Genomic DNA, 20,704 nt, shown 5'->3' on the forward strand with positions numbered 1-20,704 from the left:
GAGGTGGAAGTGGGTACCTTAGAAGCAGCCAGCTCTTGTGTGAGCTCCTGGATTTTCTGTTGTTGCTGGATTAGCAGTTCCTGGACAGCTGCTAAAGTTGTCTGTAACTGAGTCACTGTGAGGGAAAAAGCAGGAGAGTGTTAAACTGAGATACATGCACATACACACACACACAAACACACACGCGCGCGCGCGTCCTTCCTGCTGTCTCGCTACAAAGATGCCTCTATTCCTACTATATTTAATTTATCTACGCCCGCCTGCTCACTTTAATCCATATGATTTATCTGCACTACGGGTAATCTACCTGCACTGCATCTAACCTCCAGTATTTCTAGTTTATCTTTCCATTGTATAGATGTCTATAGCCCACAGTATATCCGTCCAAAACCTCTCCCTTCTAATTATATTGGTTTATGATTTGTACATCTCCCTGAACTTATACAATGTTTGTATCATTTATCTATCTTGGGCCTCACACAGGCAAACACCGGGGCTAGCTCCAATCTGGGATGAGGCTGGTCTCAGGACTGACCTTAGGGTATCATGAGAAATGAAAGATGCTTTTCTTCTCGCCCTCCACTAAAAAGCGTAATTAGCATCCTCCCACTCTCAACCCACCAGCTCCTTCAACCTCAACATCTCTAACAAACTTACTGCTGAAAATCATACTTTTTTCCATCCCACTGACTGAATATGCTTTGTGCTTTTCCCCTTTTATTTCAAGAGAACACCCTGTGTTCCCCTCCCACACCCCAGCAAACACCGTAGAACTTCTGCTGGACTCCAGCTCCAGTTGTAGGGGAACTTTTTGTACTTTGGCACTTTATACAAAGCTTCCAGCCAGTAAACAAGCTGGTAAAATAAAATAAAATTAAAAACTCTATTGGCGTGACAGGTAACAGCTAATCCAGACCATCATTAGGGCATTGGGTAATGAACAGACACCCTATAGAGTCAATAACAGAGAAGGTGGCTAAGGTCAGGGAGGCACGGTAATTACAGAGTCTCCTGACCCTTCCTCGGATTTTCAGATGGAAGGTGGGGGGAAAACACCAAAAAAAAGCCCCTGAAAACATCAGAGAAGCAGAAATTAAAAATGAACTTTACAGCCCTCCGAAAGGCTGTCATTTTATTCCCCTTATTAATATTCTGAGGTTGGGAGCCTTTCCGTAAAAACATAATTAATTGAGGCCGCGCCGACAGTAAACAAGCAATTTCAAATTAAACCGAAATGACGGCGGCTTCATTTGCAAATGTGAACAGATTCTCAGAGCAGATAAATGAAGTCACCACATAAAGTGGAGATGGAGGGAAAGAAAAGGGTGGGGGTCTTGGCAGAACGGAGGATACAGGGAGAAAGGCTTTGAGGGGTGAATTGATGAAGTCATTAATCTTTACCTGTCTGTGTCACACTGCCACTCATCTCAGAAATGTTTGACTCAATCCTCTGAAGTTGTTTCCTATCTTCTTTGCCTCCCATGATGAGAGGAAGCAGGTATTTCTGCATGGAGTACAGAAACTTTGTTAGGAAATAGGGATATGCACAGCAATCTTTCTATTCTACCTGAAACATCCTCAAAGCCCACCACCCAAACCTCGCCTTTATCACAGAGCTAGTCATCGTTTATCCACACACCTGGCTGAGAAAATAAATTCCCTCTATAGTTAGGTGTTAAAAGAAAATGCAGAAGAGAAGATATGAGTTCTGTGGTTACATTTTTGGAGGTGCTAAAAAAATTACGTAAAGTCATCAATATATGTTAGATATGTGTCATCTAGTAATAGGTTCGCAAGGCCCAGTAGCTGTTGGCTTAACATCTCTCTGGACACTTATCAGCCCTACCATTCTTTGCAAGAATGAAATATCAGTAAGGTTGGCATCACTACTTTAATACAAAAACATGGAGACAACATATCTCAATAAAAAGCCATTCTCTTGAGTCACATAACTTTACTTGCATAGATGGAACAAGTTGCTTATCTGGCTGCTCTCCCTTAACGTGAGAGTCAGCAAATTAATGATAGGACAGGATCAGAAAAGTAATTTTAAACTAGAAGGCCAACACTTCTATTTGTAAAACAGATTTTACTAAACAGGGCAGTACCTGTTAATTAAAGAACAAACAAATACAAAAACCATTAACTTCTCATTAAGTCTTCCTCTCTTGTCTCTTTCTCAATAACAAAACACAACTCCTACTGGGCCAAAGCTCTTTACACTCTGCTGTGTTGACCTGAACCACTTAGGTCTTTCTATGTAGCCACTGAATATCATCGTTTACCAAAGACATTACCTAATGTCACTGACCACATTGCTGGAAAGCAAATCCAGAGTGAAAGAATAAGTTCAGTTGGAGAAACATTGCACAAAAAATAAGAAGGTGCTGCTGTCTCTACAATACACAAGCAGTCGCTTGCTCTACTTTGTTCTAAGCACACTGGAGTAGAACTCAGGCTGTATAGCAGACCTGGAAATGAACTCCTCCTTTTCAACGCTCTCATCAGTCAAAGAAGATTCTTTCTTACCCATGGTGAAGCATCACCAGTGGATAAATTCTTAGACTAAGGCATTACAGTAATGTCTGCGGGCCAATGCTGGGAAAATCCCTTTACTCAACTGTGCTCAGTTTCCCCAACTTAAGAAATGCCAAAACATGAATACACAATGAAAATTACCTTGTTTCTAGTAGTTTGAGATCCACTGCTAAAAACTAGTTTTGTTTCCTTTGTTTTTGACTCTGCATTTTCATGATAAGTGTCTATGTTTCTCAAAATGTATCGATAGCAGTGCCGGTAAGAACAGAGATGCTTCACCAACTTGGAACCAATATGATAATTTGAATACAAGCAGCATATCGTCATTCTCTCAGAGTACAGTGTAAGATACAGGGGGATATTACCTTGTAGAGCTGGTGGAATCCAAAGGCAATTCCTGCCATTATGATAGCCAAAGCCCCATAGTCTCGCCATCTGGAGCCAGGTGGACCTAGAGGCCAAAATCAAGAAATAAAGATAGTCAGAACTGCTGGTGACATTTTCATACACACATTTTATCAGAGAAAAGAGCAATGAATAACGCCAGTTCTGCTGTTTCTTAGCAGGCGTAGATTTACTGAGCAGAGGGCAGTAAGATGTTGGTAGTCCCTCAGGTACAGTGTGCAGGCTTCTGGCCCTAGGACATTGAAACATCTGTGCAGACCTCTAGCATTGACACTGACCTTGCACAAGGTGTCAAAGGGAGACAAATCACAGCAGCAATTAAATAAAGTTCCACCAAGCTGGTTCGCCCTACTCTTTACTCGCAGAAGGCACTCTGAACCCTACTGCACAACAGTAGACAACTGTCTGTGGTGTTAGTGTTAGCTAAGGTTAACTCATTGCTTGAATACCAATTGTTCTTCAATATCATAATTTTTGAAAATAGGGACAGAGCCAGAGACCCAGAAGAGTGCAGAAAAAAAGAAAGAAGGAGTGTTTTGAGAAACAAGAGAAATCTATCAAAACAATAATGGGTTTATGAAGACTGTGTCAGCAATTACAGACTATTTCAATAAGGAAGGATCCAGTGTAAAATAGAGCCTGAATTATGAATAGAGACCAAAGCACACATAAGCAGCAGAGAGAAAATACGCAATTAAATATCTAGAGAGAGAGGTAAAGAAGTAGATAAAAGCTTGAGATATTTAACATGCAATTCTGCACAGAAGCTTAGAGACTCCACAGAGCAAAGCAAAGATATGGTATGTTCTCCTTCAAGCAGGATCAGAAGACACCTGTAGTTTTCCACCAACTTCATCCTTTCACCTCCCTCGCAGTTCCCTTAACGAATCTTGTACTGCCCCCAGTTTTCTTTAATAACAAAGAGGATGCAGAGTGATCTTTCCTAAAGTTCAGTGGCAGGATGTGGGCAGAACTGATGAGGTGGAGGCCTGTGTACAGTCTCCAGACAGACAGATCCAAATCTACATGTGACCTACAAGGTCTCAGAAATGCATTCTGTTGTCCAAAGGTTCAACTTAGGCTTTCAAAGGGAGGTTTAACTGACTGAAATGGCTGGAAGCTTGTCTCCTTTCTGCTCTGCTCACCTATAACCATTTTTCCTGCTGCTGAGATCTTCTACAGGCATTTCATTGCAAGAGTTACTCCTAAATCCAGCCCTCTTGCTCTACAGACAGGCACTGACTCTCAAATAGTGGCACTCATAGCTTCTTGCTACATTTTAGGACACAGCTCCTCAAAGTATCCACTGGCTAGAAATCTCAACAAATTAAAGCAGCTCTGTCAGCACTGGTGAAGAGTGTCACCAGCAGTATTTTGGGTTGCTGCAGTTGCAGTTTTGGAGCTTAGGCACATGATGAAATTATCATAACTTTTTAACTTAATGAGTTAACACACGTCAGCTAAGCTGCAGTAACTGGCTGTGTACATGTCAGGATTTAAAATGATCTCCGGCTAATCTTGCCGCAAACCCCAGTCACCCATCCCACTTTCCCCTCTTACTCTGTTCCCACAGTCATTTCTGGCATATGAAGTCTCTTGGTTGTCCAGTTCCCTGCTCTGAAGTTCTGACTAAAAACATCCTTCTATGATCATGCAACTTGTTCCAGGCTGAATTATAACGGATTAATTCATTTCAGAGGCTCTGTGGGTCCAAGTGTGCCCTGTCCCTGGCCGTCCTTGACTGCCTGTGTCTATCTCCCTCCCAGCTGCGATGACCTCTGAGTAGGAAGGAGAGACACCTGTAGGATCCTGTCCGCTTTGCCCTCTCACCTCCCTCATCTATCCCTCTATTCCTGTAATGTTTGAGCTAAGAACATTTTATTGCCCCCTGGTTTTCATTATTAATGAAAAGGGACCAGAATGATCTTTCCTAAAGTTCAGAGAGTCTATAAAGACAAGAAGCTGAAATGCCATTTTACTCGTTTTAGAGATGTGTGAAATAATTCTGTCTTGTGGCAAAAAAAAAGTGAGGGGGTGGAGAGGAAAAGTGAGTGAGGGTTGCAGCAAAGGCTCTGCGTTGACCACATCAGCTTTACAATGTTATGAAGAATGTCACACCTCTGCGTAAAATCCACATTCAATCTTCCTTTTTCTCTGCAATACTCTAATCTAAAACATGGGGTGGAGAGAGGGTTAGAAGTTTCTCCGTTGTAACCTCAGCGCTCACACTGACTTCTTTGCGTATCCTCAATTTCACTACCTGCAGAACTGTAATAAAATTCAGAGAAAGTGAAAAAGCACTACTAGTCCAGTTACTCTTCACTTTAGGCACTAAAATCCTTCTGAAAGAGACAGGCTAGGTACTGGAGAAGTAACAAACCATTCTATGTAACAGACCCTCAAAGGCAAACAAAAGGGACACAGACATTTTCTCCAGCTGTAAGTCTGTGTTTTCTGTAAGTATATTTAATTTTCACAGCAGCAACTGTAAATTGCAATTCCAGAGTAAACACTATTTTTAAGATCCCCATTCATCTCAGAATTAACTTTTCTGACATCAATTAATTAGGCTGTGTGCATCCAAGTAAGGTCAGCCTCACTACTATCCACATTTCAAACCATAGAAACTGAGGCTGGAAGAGGTGATTTTCCAAGAGCGAACAGTGAACCCATGAAAAGGAGCTGGGGGAGGGGAAAAAGAGTTTGGATTCCAGTTACCATTTCTAATTGTAAGAGAAAACAGTCTGTATTCTACAGCCTCCCACATAATGAAGACACAGGGGTGGGAGAAGCAGATCCAAATGGCAAGAAAAAGAGTCACTGGAGATGACTTTTAAGCAGGTGTAGAATCTGCACAAAACCCCATAAATGGAGGCCATAAAAACCATGGGGAAGAACACAGACAATACCTGGATGATAAGTGTGCAGCTTTGCACACCTAGCTCGGAAACTCCCCTGAGTTTGCTTGTAATCATAAGGGTTAGAAAAGGTAAAAAAAATATAAACCCAATTAATCATTTAAATATTTAAAGTCAGATTTTTGTCCTCACCGCTGGATTAGTATATTTCATAACGCCAAGAGCAGACAGCCCTGGTTTTTTACTGGGGGTTCATTTTAGAGCATGTTTAAACTAGTCAGATTGAGTGATGCTTCCAGCAACTAATCGCATGTCAAATAAAAGATATTTTATGTAATAAATTACTGCTACAAGTAATTCAAATGTCATTTATCAGTTTTATTATCAGTCAGGCAAAGTCTTGTTTCTCTATATTAATCAAATTCAAGCTTTTTTTAAGCTTTTTTTTTTTTTAAAAGCAGCTTTGACACCTCTTGGCAAAAGTACAAACTGGAGGGAAGGAATTACTCCTCCAGAACAGGAGGAGAAATAGTAGAGATGGTACTGAGCTAAAATACAGTGTCTAGGAACTTAACTTAATTCTTGTCTCTTCCTCCCAAAAGTTATTATTGTTTCTCTTAAACCAAACCCAGGAGGAGTTCAACATACAAAAACTATGCTACTTTGAAGGCTTACAAATATGCTTTTCTTGTTAACTCTTAAAGAATAAGAAATTACTTACATAGGTAACAGCTACTTCCAATAAACATTAGAACATTAAGGAACTGCTCTGATTCACAGGAGTGGACATCTTACACTGGAGTTGCTGGCAAGGTCACCACTCGGCTGCTTGCCCCATTCCCGCTGAATGAACCCTTGAGATGGTTCTAAAGCCATCCTGAACTTCTGTACTCGTAACCCACAGTTTTAACATAATTTTTAAACATGAAGCAGCAACATGTTGTGGGGATGGGGACACAGAGAAATTAGGGTTTTTAAGACAGTGGCCACTGCTCTTCAGCGCAGTACCCTCCTCAACAGCTTCTCCTTATTGCTCTGTGGGGGGTAATTGTTTCTCTCTGATTTTCTGATTTTGTGTAGAGGTGTCAAAACAAAAAAAAAAACAACCAAACTTGAAAAGAACCAAAAATACCAAACTATAGTGGCTCACAGACTTCAAGACCTATACTCCAGCAGATTAGATGCAGCTTCACAAGAAACTCAGATGACTTCTTTGGGGAAGGCAAATACAGCTCATAATATTTCTCAATACAAGCTCTCCCAATATGAGTTGTTCCCATCACCGAGTCAACTCACAGATTCAGCAGTCTACCTATCTCATCAGCCCTTTAGATATACTTTTGAACTTCAAACCTCGAAGCATTCCAACACTAGTGTCATGAATACTCTGTAAGAAGATAAGCATAACAGACAGACAGAAAAAGCAGTATCTGTCTTTCTCTGTACATGACAATCCCTGACAAATCTGTGAAAGATAAACTGACTTAGTAAACTGTCACAGAAACAACTGTCCTGGAGCAGATTTGGACCAATTCAGAAATATTCATTACAGGATTAGCATCCAGCTGATGAAATAACCTACAGCAAACAAGGCACCTTGAAAGAGGTCTAGAGAAATTCACGTATTATTTTTGCAGTTCTGATACCATAGTAAGTACTTAACAGGGAGTCACAAAGATGGATCCATCATTACCACCACCCTCACTGCACCAGTGAAGGACTAGAATTTGGCACAGATGACACCTAATCAAAACAAATATTCTGGTGAAATGAACACCATGTATATTTAGCTATTTATTCTTTTTCTATGTCCATTGAAAGGTTAAGCTTAAATAGAAGGTCTGCAGAGAATGGCTACGGAGGGGAAGAACAATACCTAATGAAACTATTGACACCACTTCCCCGATTTTGGAGGCTGCTAAAAAAGACTGACTACCAGGCAAAAGCTTTTGGTTCAAATTATTTACAAAACACCAGCCAGATCACAAGGCTAGAGCACCAGTTTACAATTACAACCCCTACAAAAGCTTTACTTTGGTGCTATTTTTATTCACCTTTGATTTCTGAGCATTACAGAATGATATTTTCAGACTTCTCGTTGGAGCTGCTACTTGGAACATTTTGATGTTTAAATATTAGTTAAGATTCTTATCTAGTAAGAAGAAATTGGGAGCTGGTGCTTTGAGGAAAGTCAAAATAGTAAAAGCAAAAAAACCAAACAGTTATAAAGTTGCAAGGGTTAACAGTGTGGGCAATATTTTGCCCAACTCCGTTACAAATGTTTTTCTTCTCAAACTGTGCCAAACCAGAGTATTTAAAAACTCAGAAAGCAAGTCTAGTATTGTCTCTAGCAATGGCAGAACTCTGCCATAAACTAATAAACACAGCCCTAAGTGGACTGTTACATTAGTCAATATCTGAACTAGAACTGTTTAGGAGCAGTATCAAAATCCTATCTTTAATACTTGGCAGGTAAGTGAAGTGCTTTTCAAACTGCCAGACACACATGTGAGCTGAACAGCTTCTTTTGATGGATTTTTAATGGTGTGTACTTTGGTTTTTATTGTTTGGAGCTTAGATACTTTTTGTGAGGTTTGTTTTAAAATGCAAATATATATGTAAATTTTGAGTCTACACAGATTAGGTTGAGACTTTAAAAATTCTTTGAGAGTGTATTTTGTACACAAAATCATACAATCATATCCACACAGCCTACACAGAATTTCTGCTGTCACCCTTCAGATTATTTAAGATTGAAGCAAGCAAGCTTGTTAAATTTAAGAATCCTTATTAACTGTTTATTATTATTAATTGTAACCTGACAGCACTGTTAATACTCATTCATACTGGGGGTCCATTGTCCAGACCTTAAACTCACACACAGGAAGTCACAGACTATGTTGTGAAGATCTTATCTTCTACCTTGCTGTTCCTGCTGAAAATACACCTCTTTCAAGTAAGTGTTCAAGGCTTTAACTGTCAGAGTTCAAGATGTGTCTGGATGACACACTTAAGTCAAATGGATTAGTTTTAGGTAGTCCTGCGAGGAGCGGGGAGTTGGACAGGATGATCCTTACGGGTCCTTTCCAACTTGAGACACTCTATGATTCCATGAACTGATCGGTTGCCTGACTAGTTAAGAAAATAAGTCCTCTAACTAAAATACAAAACTTGGTGATGATGTCCAACAGTTTATTGAACAAATTTCACTGCTGCAATAACTAAAGACAGACCTTGCAACAACTAAAGACTGTACAGCACTTTCTATACAAGAATCTAACAGCTCTAACATATATTAATGATCTTAATAGAAAACTCTATTGATGAAAGGAAGCATGACCTGAAGTTCTAGAGGGAAGTCTGAGTCCTGCATGGACTAAATGCTTTTTACAAATCCTTATAGTGGGTCAGAATCTAATTTGTATTGACTATACACCTTCAGGTCAAGAGGTGTCATAGACTAGTATGTATGATGTTTGTTTGCAGATGATCATTTGTATCTCATTTTCCTTGTGTAATATGATCTTGTCACAGCCATCGACGACTATGAAGTGTTGATGTAACATTTGGTGTCCGATTCTGACAAAAAGTATTGAATTGAAATCTAGGATCTGGCACAGAAATCTGTGAAATTGCTACAGAAATCACTGCAGAAAGCAACAGGACGAGATTATTTTCGAAGTGTTACTTACTATACACCACAGGGTGAGAGGGCTGAGTTGGCACCAGCTGTGTAGAAGAACCTGGGGACTGCGGCTCATCCGTGCTTGTGCCCGACTGCTGGAAAGCCAGGTCAATTTCTTCATCTGTCAGGCCTGGGGGAGCAGAGGAAATGAAATCAGTTTAGCACCTTTACCCACTTGATGCACGCATAATTAAATTCTCAAGCCAGGCAGAACCCTTTCAAGCTGCAAAGAATTTTGGCACTGACTTGAACAGTAATGCCTCCCCAATTTTGGATTCACTGGAATGTCTCCCTCTCTCTTTCTCTGTTGCAATTTAACCTTAAGCGACAGAATATTAGCCTCAACGCTGCTTCCAAATGTGGCTCATTCAATTTCCTTAATTTATCCTTGAGTTTATTGCTGCTTTTGAAGTAGCTTTCTATTGCAATTCTCCATTCTTCCCCCGAAAAAAAGATACCATCAACTGCAAATGTGGCTCATTTTAATCTGTAATGGTGTAAAAAAAAAAAAGAGGGGAAAAAACTAACAATAATGCATGAAAACAGACAGGGAAACAAAAAACTAATTATTGGGTTAGACGACTAATTAGTCTAGATCGTTTCCGAAGACGGGAATAATTTGCTTTATTTTATGACAAATGCAGAAATAAAAAGAAAAAATCAGGACTGACTGTGATTAGTATGAATGGGACACAGAATGTAAGGAGGAAATAAAACTATAACAAAACAGATCAAAACAAGGCCAAGCCCAAACTTTCAGCTTAGCATTGCCCCGGCCTATTGCTGCATGATGAGATTGCCCTAGGGCAGCCTGGGTTTTATTTCACGCAGAGCTGTAGTAACACTGCACACATGGTGCACGTTGGTGCAGTTACTCCTGCCATCAGGAAATGCCAGGGTGACCATCTGTAATTGGCCACAACGTATGGAAAGGATTTGGCCAACAAGGAGGAGAAAGAAAAGCAGCTAAAGGATTCCTGATGACCAGCATCTGTGAAGAAGGAAATACAGCTGGATTATTTTTTTCCAACAGGAGAAAACACTCTCTAGAAGATTAATTTAGTCCTTGGATGGCAACCACGATGTGGGACCTGGACAGCTGTGTATTATTTGTTATGTTATTCTCCTGCACCGAAGCAGATAAAAAGCCAGTGTCCCTGCTATGAGGAACACGTGAAGTGATCCAGGACCTTTTACTGTATATGCAGTGTGTATGCAAAAGCATTCAGAAAGGTTGGAAGTGAGAATATAGATTTAAGGAAAGAGATTTAGAAGAGAAGAGACAAACCACTTGATTCTCACACAGCTGTTGTAGGGACTGAGCACAGTGAGGAAAATGGTACGAATACGACAGCAGTGGGAGAGAAATGGGGAATACTTCCTCTTTATCACCTCCTAGAGATCCATGAAGTACTGCTGGTAGGTGAAACTCCTGAACTTAATCCTTTAAAACACTACTCTTTTTGACATTACAGGGAGATACCATATAGAAAATGGCCAGGCTTCTGGGCATATTACCTAGGTTTCAAGAAATTTTTTCAGTATCTTAAACTTCACTGCGTGCTGCGGGTCTAGACAGAATAATCTGTAGCACAAACAATATTGCCAGAAATACATACACTAGGTCTGTCTCAGAACGGTTATTTAATATTGTAAAGCACTAACACAGTGCTTTTGGTATTCAGATCTTTCCCCTGTTCCTGTGAGTATCTGAGATACTGTGAGTTCCTGTGAGATACCATCCAATCTACTCCACAGCACTACTACGTTCTACAAAAAGAGCAGGAAACAAAGCTTATTGTTTCCTAACCATACTGCCCCTTCTAGTCTCATCCTGTTTGAGAAAAAAAAACAACCAACAACCTAAAATCTTTGGCAAATAAAACACACTTCTAGGATTATTCTGGTCTTGCCAACTAGGGAGACTCAAGTATCGCTGTTTCCGTTAAAACCCTGCTGTACTGTGAAGAAAAAGCTGATGTGAATGATAGAATGATGGGAAATTTTTCACATCTGAGTTCCTGGTCTGAATCCTGCGCAAGGCAGTGCAAATTGAAACTGTTGTTACTTCCCTGGACTACTCTGCTGCCTTATGAAGCGTTCTTGTTCATGGTACTGGTGGCATTATACAAAAGAACATCACAACCACATCCCTTCTTAATTATCCAAGGAGAAGACTGGGAGTGCCATCACCTTGGAACACCTTTTTATTCATCTGAGCAAGATGTTTTTAAGGCCCTGTCATCTTGGCCTCCAAGCATCAAGAGAATAATCTCCCGGAGCCGATTCCTTATGCATATATAACAGGGTAAGTCTGCACTGCAATGAGTCATCTGTGGATTCAGAAATATACCTATCTTCATGGCTGTCATTTCTCAACACACTAACAAAAATGTACAAGATAGTCCAAGACTGTCCACAGACAACTGTAACTAACTCATCAAAATTCTCTTTGGACTGAATATCTTTGAGATTCACCACCTACACACATGTATGTACACAGTATGAGTTTTCCATGCCCCAAATTATTCAATTTTCTATATTATTATATAGAAAAGCAGAGATTCCTAAACCAGATCAAAGTGACATCTTTTCCAGTATCTCACCTTGCTTTATTTTATCACAGTCTTTCTATCACTGCATTATATAAAAAGTGTCCATGGTCCATTCATTCATTCTGGTAACCCCAGAATAATACCACCTCCCTTGGATGCAAAAGCAGTGCCATGAAAACTGGAGCTTTTTGTCTAATACAACACTCATATAGGTATGTCCAGAAAATCACCTCAGTTTAACAGAAGAATTGTTCTAAATCCACCTTCTCGACACCTTGGAAAACAAACATTTTAGTTCTTCTGGAGTTGCAGCAAGATCAAGACCACGCAGAATGCAAAAGGTTAAAAGGAACAATAAAGGAAACTGCCAATTGTAAGTGAATTATATTTGGCTTTGAAAGCTGAGCCACGGCTATATTATAAAAGGCATCTCTTTGCGTTGTTTACCATCACCCTGACTAATGCAGACCTTTTTTTTTTGTTTTAAATAATCTCATGCAAATTAGACACACACTTCCTTCCAGTTGATTGCTATCTGCAAGGAATAATCTAACCGCAGAGGGTACTGAGCAAGGACTGAGCTCAGGAGAAGGATGCTGTCTTCAGAGCCCTACAGAATGCAAACCTATTCCCTTCCCCCAGCCATCCATTTCATTCCTCTACAGCACCACAGCCATTGCAAAGAATTAGTCATAATTTTCACAAAGCCTTAAAATTTCCTTTGCAGGCTTCAGGGAGTTGATTTGAATAATCCAGCACCCATGACTCTTTTGCACTTAAAGGTTCCTGCTGCCCCTCTTTTGTGATTGTCACTGCTGCCACTCAAATGTCAGAGATCACACAGCCTCTGTAAATTGTAGTCAAACACAGAATCAGAGCGAGTTCGAGAATAAAATGGGTTGTCACAAACATCTCTTGGTGCCTGTACCTTGGGTATCATATAAAAAGCTCCTTTTCCCGAGAACTTTTAAGACTTTACTGTCTGTTTCGGCTGTTTTATAATATCTACTACTATTTAATATAAGGACCTCATGTACATCAAAATACAATTACTCTTATGACCACTCTGCAGTAGAGGAGTACTTAGAGGAGGCCTGTTATCTATATTTTACAGATGAGGAAGAAGGGAAAGGTACAGATATGAGAAGTGCTCCAAGGTCAGAACTGAACCTCTGACAGTCAGAAGACAAAACTCAGGTGATGTGAATCCCAATCGGTTGTTTTACCATAGATCTTCTCTATTTTCTGGATGAAAACAGTAGCAAAATTGCAATGCAAAACCCTTAGGTGAGCTTAACTAGATGAGCCACCAAGTTTTTTCTTCTTCTTCTCTGACACAGGCTCTGACATTTCAGTGACAACTCTTTTTCCCATCCCATCCCCTGAGCATATCTTTTTCTTCATTATATCCCTCCTTGCATTGCTCAATCCAGTAATTCATGCAAGATTTTCTCAACCTGAAGGCAGCATTAGCTTCAGGTAAAAAAAGTCTGGTTAGGAAGAAATGAAGAATTCTGCCATAATAGAGGAAGATGGTGGAAAGAATTCAGTTCCTTGTGTGGGTTTCCGAAGCCAGCTTTATTACCACCCTGACAGACCACCCCGGAGCAATCACCACAAATACCCTTTTGCAGGGACAAAAGGCAGGCAAGGGGCACGGGGCAGGGGGGTGGTATCTGTTGTTGCTTTCTTCACAGATACACACACTTTCTATAGAGAAGAAAACAAAATAGAACTGGACAACTCATTCAGCTGCAACAAGCTATGTGACCACCCGAAGTTAGTGCACGGTATCATATGACTAAAAGGAAGACCTACTGGTAGACAACCTGAAACGACAGTGTACTCCTGTTCCTGGAAGCCACTGAGTCAACTCTGCTCAGAAAGAACATGGCCACATTTAAAAAGAATCATCATAAAAACCTTCTGGGATCGGATCCAGAGTAATGATTCCACCTGTTCAGTCAGTTACATGCAGTGCTGGGCGATTCTTTTATCAAATGTTTGTCCTATTTACTACACTGTGCTTAGCTGAACATATTTCAAAAAGGTCAAAAAGGCATAGTCTCTGGATCAATTTTCTTTCACGTATCTTGGCTCATGGGGCATTCACAAGATCGAGTCTAACCCAACGTTTTAACAAAACCTAAGGTCTCTGAAACATGACTCTGATTTTTTTCCCTTCATTTACATTAAGACACTGTATTTCAATGTAAACATCCTGCTGCTGCACTTCCAACTCAAACCTTGTGTAAAGGAACCCAAAAATCAAAGGGAAATTGGCTGGTCTCAAATGTCAGGCCAAAAAATGCAGAAATAAAAGTAATTTGAAAAAGTTACTGAAAGGGCTTTGAATTCTTACAGCATTATTCATCTACGAGACTGCTAATTATGCAATTGCAATCTTTAAGAAACATTATATACTTTAACCCATCAAGGTGACTAAGCAGCAATCACAACTGATAAAGGTGCTCTAACCTCAGCTGCACAGCGCTAAAAGAAGAAGGGAAAACCTGACTGACAGTACAACGTTAAGAATTAGAGTGAGCCAACCAGGAAGGAAAAGGTTAAAATAAAAAGTATTTTGGCATAACAAATACAAATAAATAAATAAATCTGGCAGCAGTTTCTCTTCCTGGCCAAGCTTTTTGGAGTCTATAATAAAATGAAGTGTAATGGAGGAGAGGAGGGCAATGTCAGAGGGTGAGGGTTTGGGAGAGAGGTTGTTAAGTATCTCCCTCTCCTCAGCTGTGTTTACTCCATTTACAGGACCCCAGGTGATTGATAGACAGAAAAAAGAAAAGCAAGCAGATAGTAACCCCCCCTCCGGGAGCATAGGTAAAGGGGATAGCTCCTGACATCATCTAGAGCCCCAAACTCTCCTTAGCCACTTGTAATTAAAAAGACAGAGCAAGATATGCAAACCAGAGAAAAAGTAAAAGAGGGGTTTTTTTATTTATTATTAACATTTTGTTGGAACAGTAGAGTGCAATAAGGACTCTCAGAGCCGTTAAAAGTCGTCGGGTGACCTGCAGACCCCTATTTCCCAGAGCCTTGTATAAAATTGAATTTTTTAAACATAAATTACACGTAATGACGACACTGTAAAAACTAACAGTAATGGAAAGCTGTGCTGTATTTCATTAGCCTGTATTATTCCGTGCCACCTGATCCAGCCGGGCCTTGTTTATGAGTTAGTGTGTTAGCAGATGCCGATGGAAGCATTTGCTTCGACCTTGCTCTTCTCATTGGGGCATGAAATTACGACGGCAGCACCTTGATATTACAGCCATAAATACAGTAAACTGCAAATTTAAGCCAACGGCTCCTATTGTCTCTGAACATAAAGCTGATCGGTATTTATTTAAAAGGAGAACGAAAAAAAATATTATATATCACCTTGTTTATGGGTCCAGTACCCCCCCTTCCCCTAATCTGCCTTATTCACTTGGTTAAATACTAAACAAACAAACTAAATCCTCCCTATTTTCTACTGATTAAATATTCTTATGAAATGAGTATTGTCTTCAGAAAACTGGATCAAAGTATTTTCACTCTGAATAAGAAAGGGAAAGCTACTTGCTTAGTGTGTCTTGGAATGGAAAAAACAGGAACAAGTACTACAACTTTTCTTCTCAGTCCTCTGTCAATGAGAAGTTCAAAATACAAAATGAAAAATTTGCTTCTGCTCACTCATTCGTGTTTGTATGTAACATGTACATGTATGCACATGAGCGAGAGAAAGAGAAATATGCTTCCTTCCAGTTGTTTTCTACTTAAAAATATCTCCCTTGTTAGTACTATTTCAAAACGAGGAGGAAAGGTGCAGAAAAAAAATGCAGTAGGATTAATGGGAGGGGGAAAATGCATAGGATTCCTTCTCTGATGTAGCAGGGAGAATGCCTCATTCTCCTATGGGCATTTTGGGTAAAAATCCCCATTCACTAACACACCCACTAAAATTTATTAGAGGGGAAAAAATCAAACACAAAGGCAAAAGGACATTGTAATATCACAAAGCATATCACAGCATAAATCACAGCATTATAAGTCAGTGTGAAATGTATTTCACTGGTAGTTTCAAGGCAGGGAAAATACAGTTTCACTTGTAGTAAGAGAGGTCAGGTCTTCCTCTTCTAATGTAAAGTAAGCTTCTTGCTTATATCTCTGTTCCATATAGGAAGGGATACCTTAAGTAAATACTCCCGGTACTAAGCTACATATTTCAAGGGCCAAAGCACTAAGAGGAGAATATGAGGAACAACATGCAGGATGAAGTGGCTGCATAATGAGACTCAGACTTGAGATTCTGAGACGCAAAAGTCCTATTAGATACAGTGCTACCACAGCCTTAACGGGATTTGGACGTTTTTGAATTAATCTACAACAAATCTTCAGGTAGCAGGCAGTATAATTCACCAGGCACAATTTTTGCTTCACAAAAAGTTCAAATTACAAAAAAGGCAGACAGCAACATGACTCTAAATCAAACAAGACATGTCCAGAAGTCCTCGGGAACCTGAATTACAGAGCCAAAAGTTTTGTAACAAAGCCCAGCTAAATTCCTACTCAACAAACATACACAAAACCACAGCGAAACTTCAATCTTGAGTACTTTGTTCTGAAGACCTTTCTGTTAGAGTCATTCCAAGAGTACCATGATCAGCAAAAAAGACAGAAACAAGTCTTTCTGTAACATAACTAAAAATGTTGCCTTCTAAAAATGGGGGGAAATTTTATTTTATCATCATTTAAGGGCTTTATTTTAGGTGTCCTGCTTTCAGCTTTTCCTTTCTATTCTCATACAAGCAGAGCAGTACCTGATCAAAAGCCTCCTCTGAGTGGGCAATGGTAGAGTTTACCTGGCTATTGCACCGCTAGCGATGAAGAGACTGTATGTGACTAAGCTGGAAGCCAATGTTGGAACACAGGACATCCAATTCAGCCAGTACATGATGCGAGGACACTATTGAGAGAACAAAAACTTCTGCATATTTGAAAAGATTTCAAATTAAAATCTTCCTTGGTGCTCGAAGGCTTTGAAGACTCCTTGCCAGGATGTAAATTCCAAGGTAGTTTATCAGGAACAGAACATAACCAGGGCTCTGACATTTGTTTAAAAGAAACCGTACAAGGCAGAAAATCCACATAATGGAAGAGACACTACTCTTGTAACCATAGTGCTGTCGTAATTTGTTACCGCAACTGATAACCTCCCTAGAAATAAGACTATGCATTCAGAGAAAACAAGTATTAGATACACTAAACGGGTATGTTTCCAAGCTTTCTCAACCTGTGCTCTACAACAAAAAATGTTCTGTAAAGGTGAAAGGATAGTAATTTCTTCTACAAGTTCATTTCCAAAAGTACATCAATTTGGTACGCGGTGCTTCAAAAGCCTGAAAACTAAACTTCATTACCAAAACTTACCACAAATTTTAAAAATAGCAGTGTCAGAAAATGTTTGTGCTTCAGATCCATTTACTTGTGTACAAGAAAAATACGTTGTTAAGCAGCTTGCTGAGCAACAGTAACAAAATGATTGGCCTTTGGCTACTCTTTGATCTGTGACAATATCTTTGGGAGCTTCTAAGGAGAAAGCCAGGGGTTGTCTTAAATCCGAGTAAGGTAAAACACTGGCAATATCAGAAGTCTGGCTTTGATCTACCTTTGGAACTCCAACTTTAACCTGCATTTCCAACAACTTGAACTGAAGTAGAAAGAGCTGGCCTGGAGGATCTGCAGTCAACTCGACATCTGTAACCTCAACATCTCCTTTATTATTGCAGCAAAGAATAACCAGGCCTTCCAGTGGTATGTGCCTGAACATGGTCTGTATCCGATCTGACCTAGCAGACTGGCACTAATGCAGAGTAACTCCAGATGAGAAGTCACTGCTGATCTGCTGTTACTGGCCTAGGCTGGCCTGCAGTTCTAGAACCAGACGCTCTTTCTCCTCAACTCTGCATTCAAAACAAAGGAACCGTGTAAAAGAACAACAATTTTAAGCCATTGTAAGGAACTCTAACCAGATTTGTCAGAATATGCAAAGGATGACTTAGTTTTATACGTAAGAATGAGAAACTCTGTCCTGATGCACCATTCCCAGTTCCTTATATTACTCTGGAATAACTGATTGCCCCAGACACACTAACAAGAGCATCTGGCTATTTTCTCCATTAGACAGTACCCGTTAGAGAGTAACCTCTGCAGACTGAGATTAACTGCAATGTAAGGAGCAACTTGCCTCAATATTATTTATTTCCTCTTTTACTTTCAAAACTTTAAACACTAGAAAGGAACAAAACAAATGCAGTAGTCCAGATTTATCACACACACACAAAAATCATATGAAGTGTGTGCTAAATAAACTTTTAGCGTTTGAAGAACACATCCGAAAAGTACATTGAATAAGCAGTACAACAGTGCGCTATGTCAAGAAGTTGCTGTAAGGAGCATGGAGAACAGTAGCAACAGCTGCATTTTTCTAAGAAAACATAAAAATCCATGGATGTACGTATGGAAAAAGATATGGAAATGTAAAGAACTAACACTGGGTGAGGAACCATGAACACAGGAGTCAAAGTCCTTTTACTCACAAATACTTCCCCACAACCTTATAGAGCGCCTTTGCTCCTCTAACCCAGTTAACTGGAATCAACGTTAGACACTTCGGAGCAGGTATCACCACACTGAGAAGATAAGCTCAGTTAAGAAAAAATCATCTAAATACTACATATTTGATTATTATGGTATAAATGTTTCAGGTAAATCTGGTTTGCACTTCCCCAGCAAGACAGAGACGCGAATACACTATTATAAAAAGACATGTCAGCAAGTATTCATTACAGATTATAAATCACCCTCGCTCTTCTTTCTTTTGTTTTAGAGAATTTTTTTTACATGCCATTAAAATATTGTTTGCTGAATGCTACTACAAAGCTAGCCACCTGTAAAATTAAAGGCTGATGCTGCCAATAACAGTGTTGAAATACCTTCTGTTTAAAAGGCAAACCTACTTTGTAATTTTTAACACAACTGTATAAATATTTCTCCACCCACCCTTCAAAATTTTGTTGGTTACATTGCGTCCTTTTAGACAACAACCATCTATGTCATCACACAGGATGTTAATCTTGGGTGGAGAAGAAAGAAACAATAGCAAATGAACTTTTAAGAAACCAAGATTACACATTCAAGCAGTGTCCTTCGTGATAAAAGAAGAGGGAAGACAAAAAACATCAGGGGACAAGTCAACAAAATAGCAGAAGTTTCAAAAGATCATTTTTCATCTTTCGGTTTGTCTATTGTTATTTTTTTCTCCCTGTGTGCCTTCAATAGCTTTTCAGAGTTCTGGAGAAAATGAAAGGAGTCTGGATTAAACACCCAAAGGACAACTAATGCTAACAATACTAAAAATAACGAGGTTAAGTGGTGGAAAAAACTGTGGTGACCACACACGGAGAACTGGAGTGGTAAGGTAGAAAAGGAGTTTCATCATTGCTCCCTCGGGACACGCAGAGAACATACGAACTGTGTCTTGTTCTCTAGGGCTCCGATTACCATGCCAAACACACCTCCAGAGTTTCCTTATTAGTATAATAAAAAGCCTCGACACATTTGGGTTCTATTCCCAGCCTTGCTATTGACCTTGTGTAGGACATTTAACCTCCATCTGCCTCAGTTTCTAGATCTGTAAAACAGGAACAATATGACACAATATCCTTTGCAAAACGTTTGAGACTGACACTGACAATTACCGTGTACAAAGACTAACTGACAGGTTTGAGAATCTATACATACATTATATGCATTTGAGCTATGTAAGGCATTTGCAACAAATAATTTATTCAAGTAACAAGTTTAGCCTCTTTTTTTCTGTGCTTGTAGATCATCTTTGTAAATACTTCCAGCTATCTACCTCTCACCAAACTACACAAGGACTCAAATGCATGCTTTGCTTTGACTAGATGCTAAAATACATGGCATCTCTCCGCTCTCCTTTTGGCCAAATGTTGCCCTCAAAATCCAGTCATTGGGGTTGAATGTTCAAAACTGAAATACTGAAATATCTCTTTTTTTAACACTGTCTGTTGTCTTCCAGTGCTTCACAAGAGTGCCAGCCCAGGAGTTAAAAGGGAAGTGGCTACACAGAATTCACCCAGAAACCAGAGTGAACATTAAGAAACATTTATGGGCACGTTCCTACAACCTAAGTCAGATCAGCAGGTGAAGCTGCTGAAAAACTTGCTGCTACTATCAACTCATAATGTATAAGGATAGCTCTTGGAGTTCCAGGATTAAGAAATATCCCCTAAACAAAAGAATCCCTTCACAAATAAAAAGAGAGTGAATAAAAATGGGAAGATATTCCCTTCTGGGCACACATAAACATGTGTCTCCTTTCCAGGGCACCAAAAGGCCAATCAACACCACTACACAGGGGTGCTCAAAGAGCTTTTCAGAGTTGTGGTCAAGGACGAGAGGCCAAGGATGCGCTTTGCAGATCCCTCTCTCTCCACATAATTTTGCACACTACAGGACTCCTGCCAGGCACAGGTGGAAGGCTGCTGCAGGGGAAGCAGTCTGAGGTGCTGTTTAAGGGGCAGACCTTAAAGGGGTAGAGGAAGTTCACCAAAAGGACTCGGATTCTTTTCTTTTCC

The 20,704-nt window shown here is 39.8% G+C and overlaps 1 protein-coding gene across 1 annotated transcript in view; it reads right to left on the reverse strand.

Moving 5' to 3' along the window:
- Nucleotides 1-20,704, reverse strand: part of PEX14 (peroxisomal biogenesis factor 14) — a gene marked incomplete at its 5' end in the record, with an annotated part of 37,928 nt that overhangs the window by 5,810 nt on the left and 11,414 nt on the right. Inside the window, 4 exons of the mRNA XM_010193591.1 lie at nucleotides 18-115; nucleotides 1,402-1,504; nucleotides 2,904-2,989; nucleotides 9,494-9,616. Coding sequence (XP_010191893.1) covers nucleotides 18-115; nucleotides 1,402-1,504; nucleotides 2,904-2,989; nucleotides 9,494-9,616 — 410 coding nt within the window. The remainder of the gene's footprint in view (nucleotides 1-17; nucleotides 116-1,401; nucleotides 1,505-2,903; nucleotides 2,990-9,493; nucleotides 9,617-20,704) is intronic.

The sequence above is a fragment of the Mesitornis unicolor genome, unplaced genomic scaffold (genome assembly GCF_000695765.1).
Source record: "Mesitornis unicolor isolate BGI_N332 unplaced genomic scaffold, ASM69576v1 scaffold33941, whole genome shotgun sequence".
NCBI lineage: Eukaryota > Metazoa > Chordata > Aves > Mesitornithiformes > Mesitornithidae > Mesitornis > Mesitornis unicolor.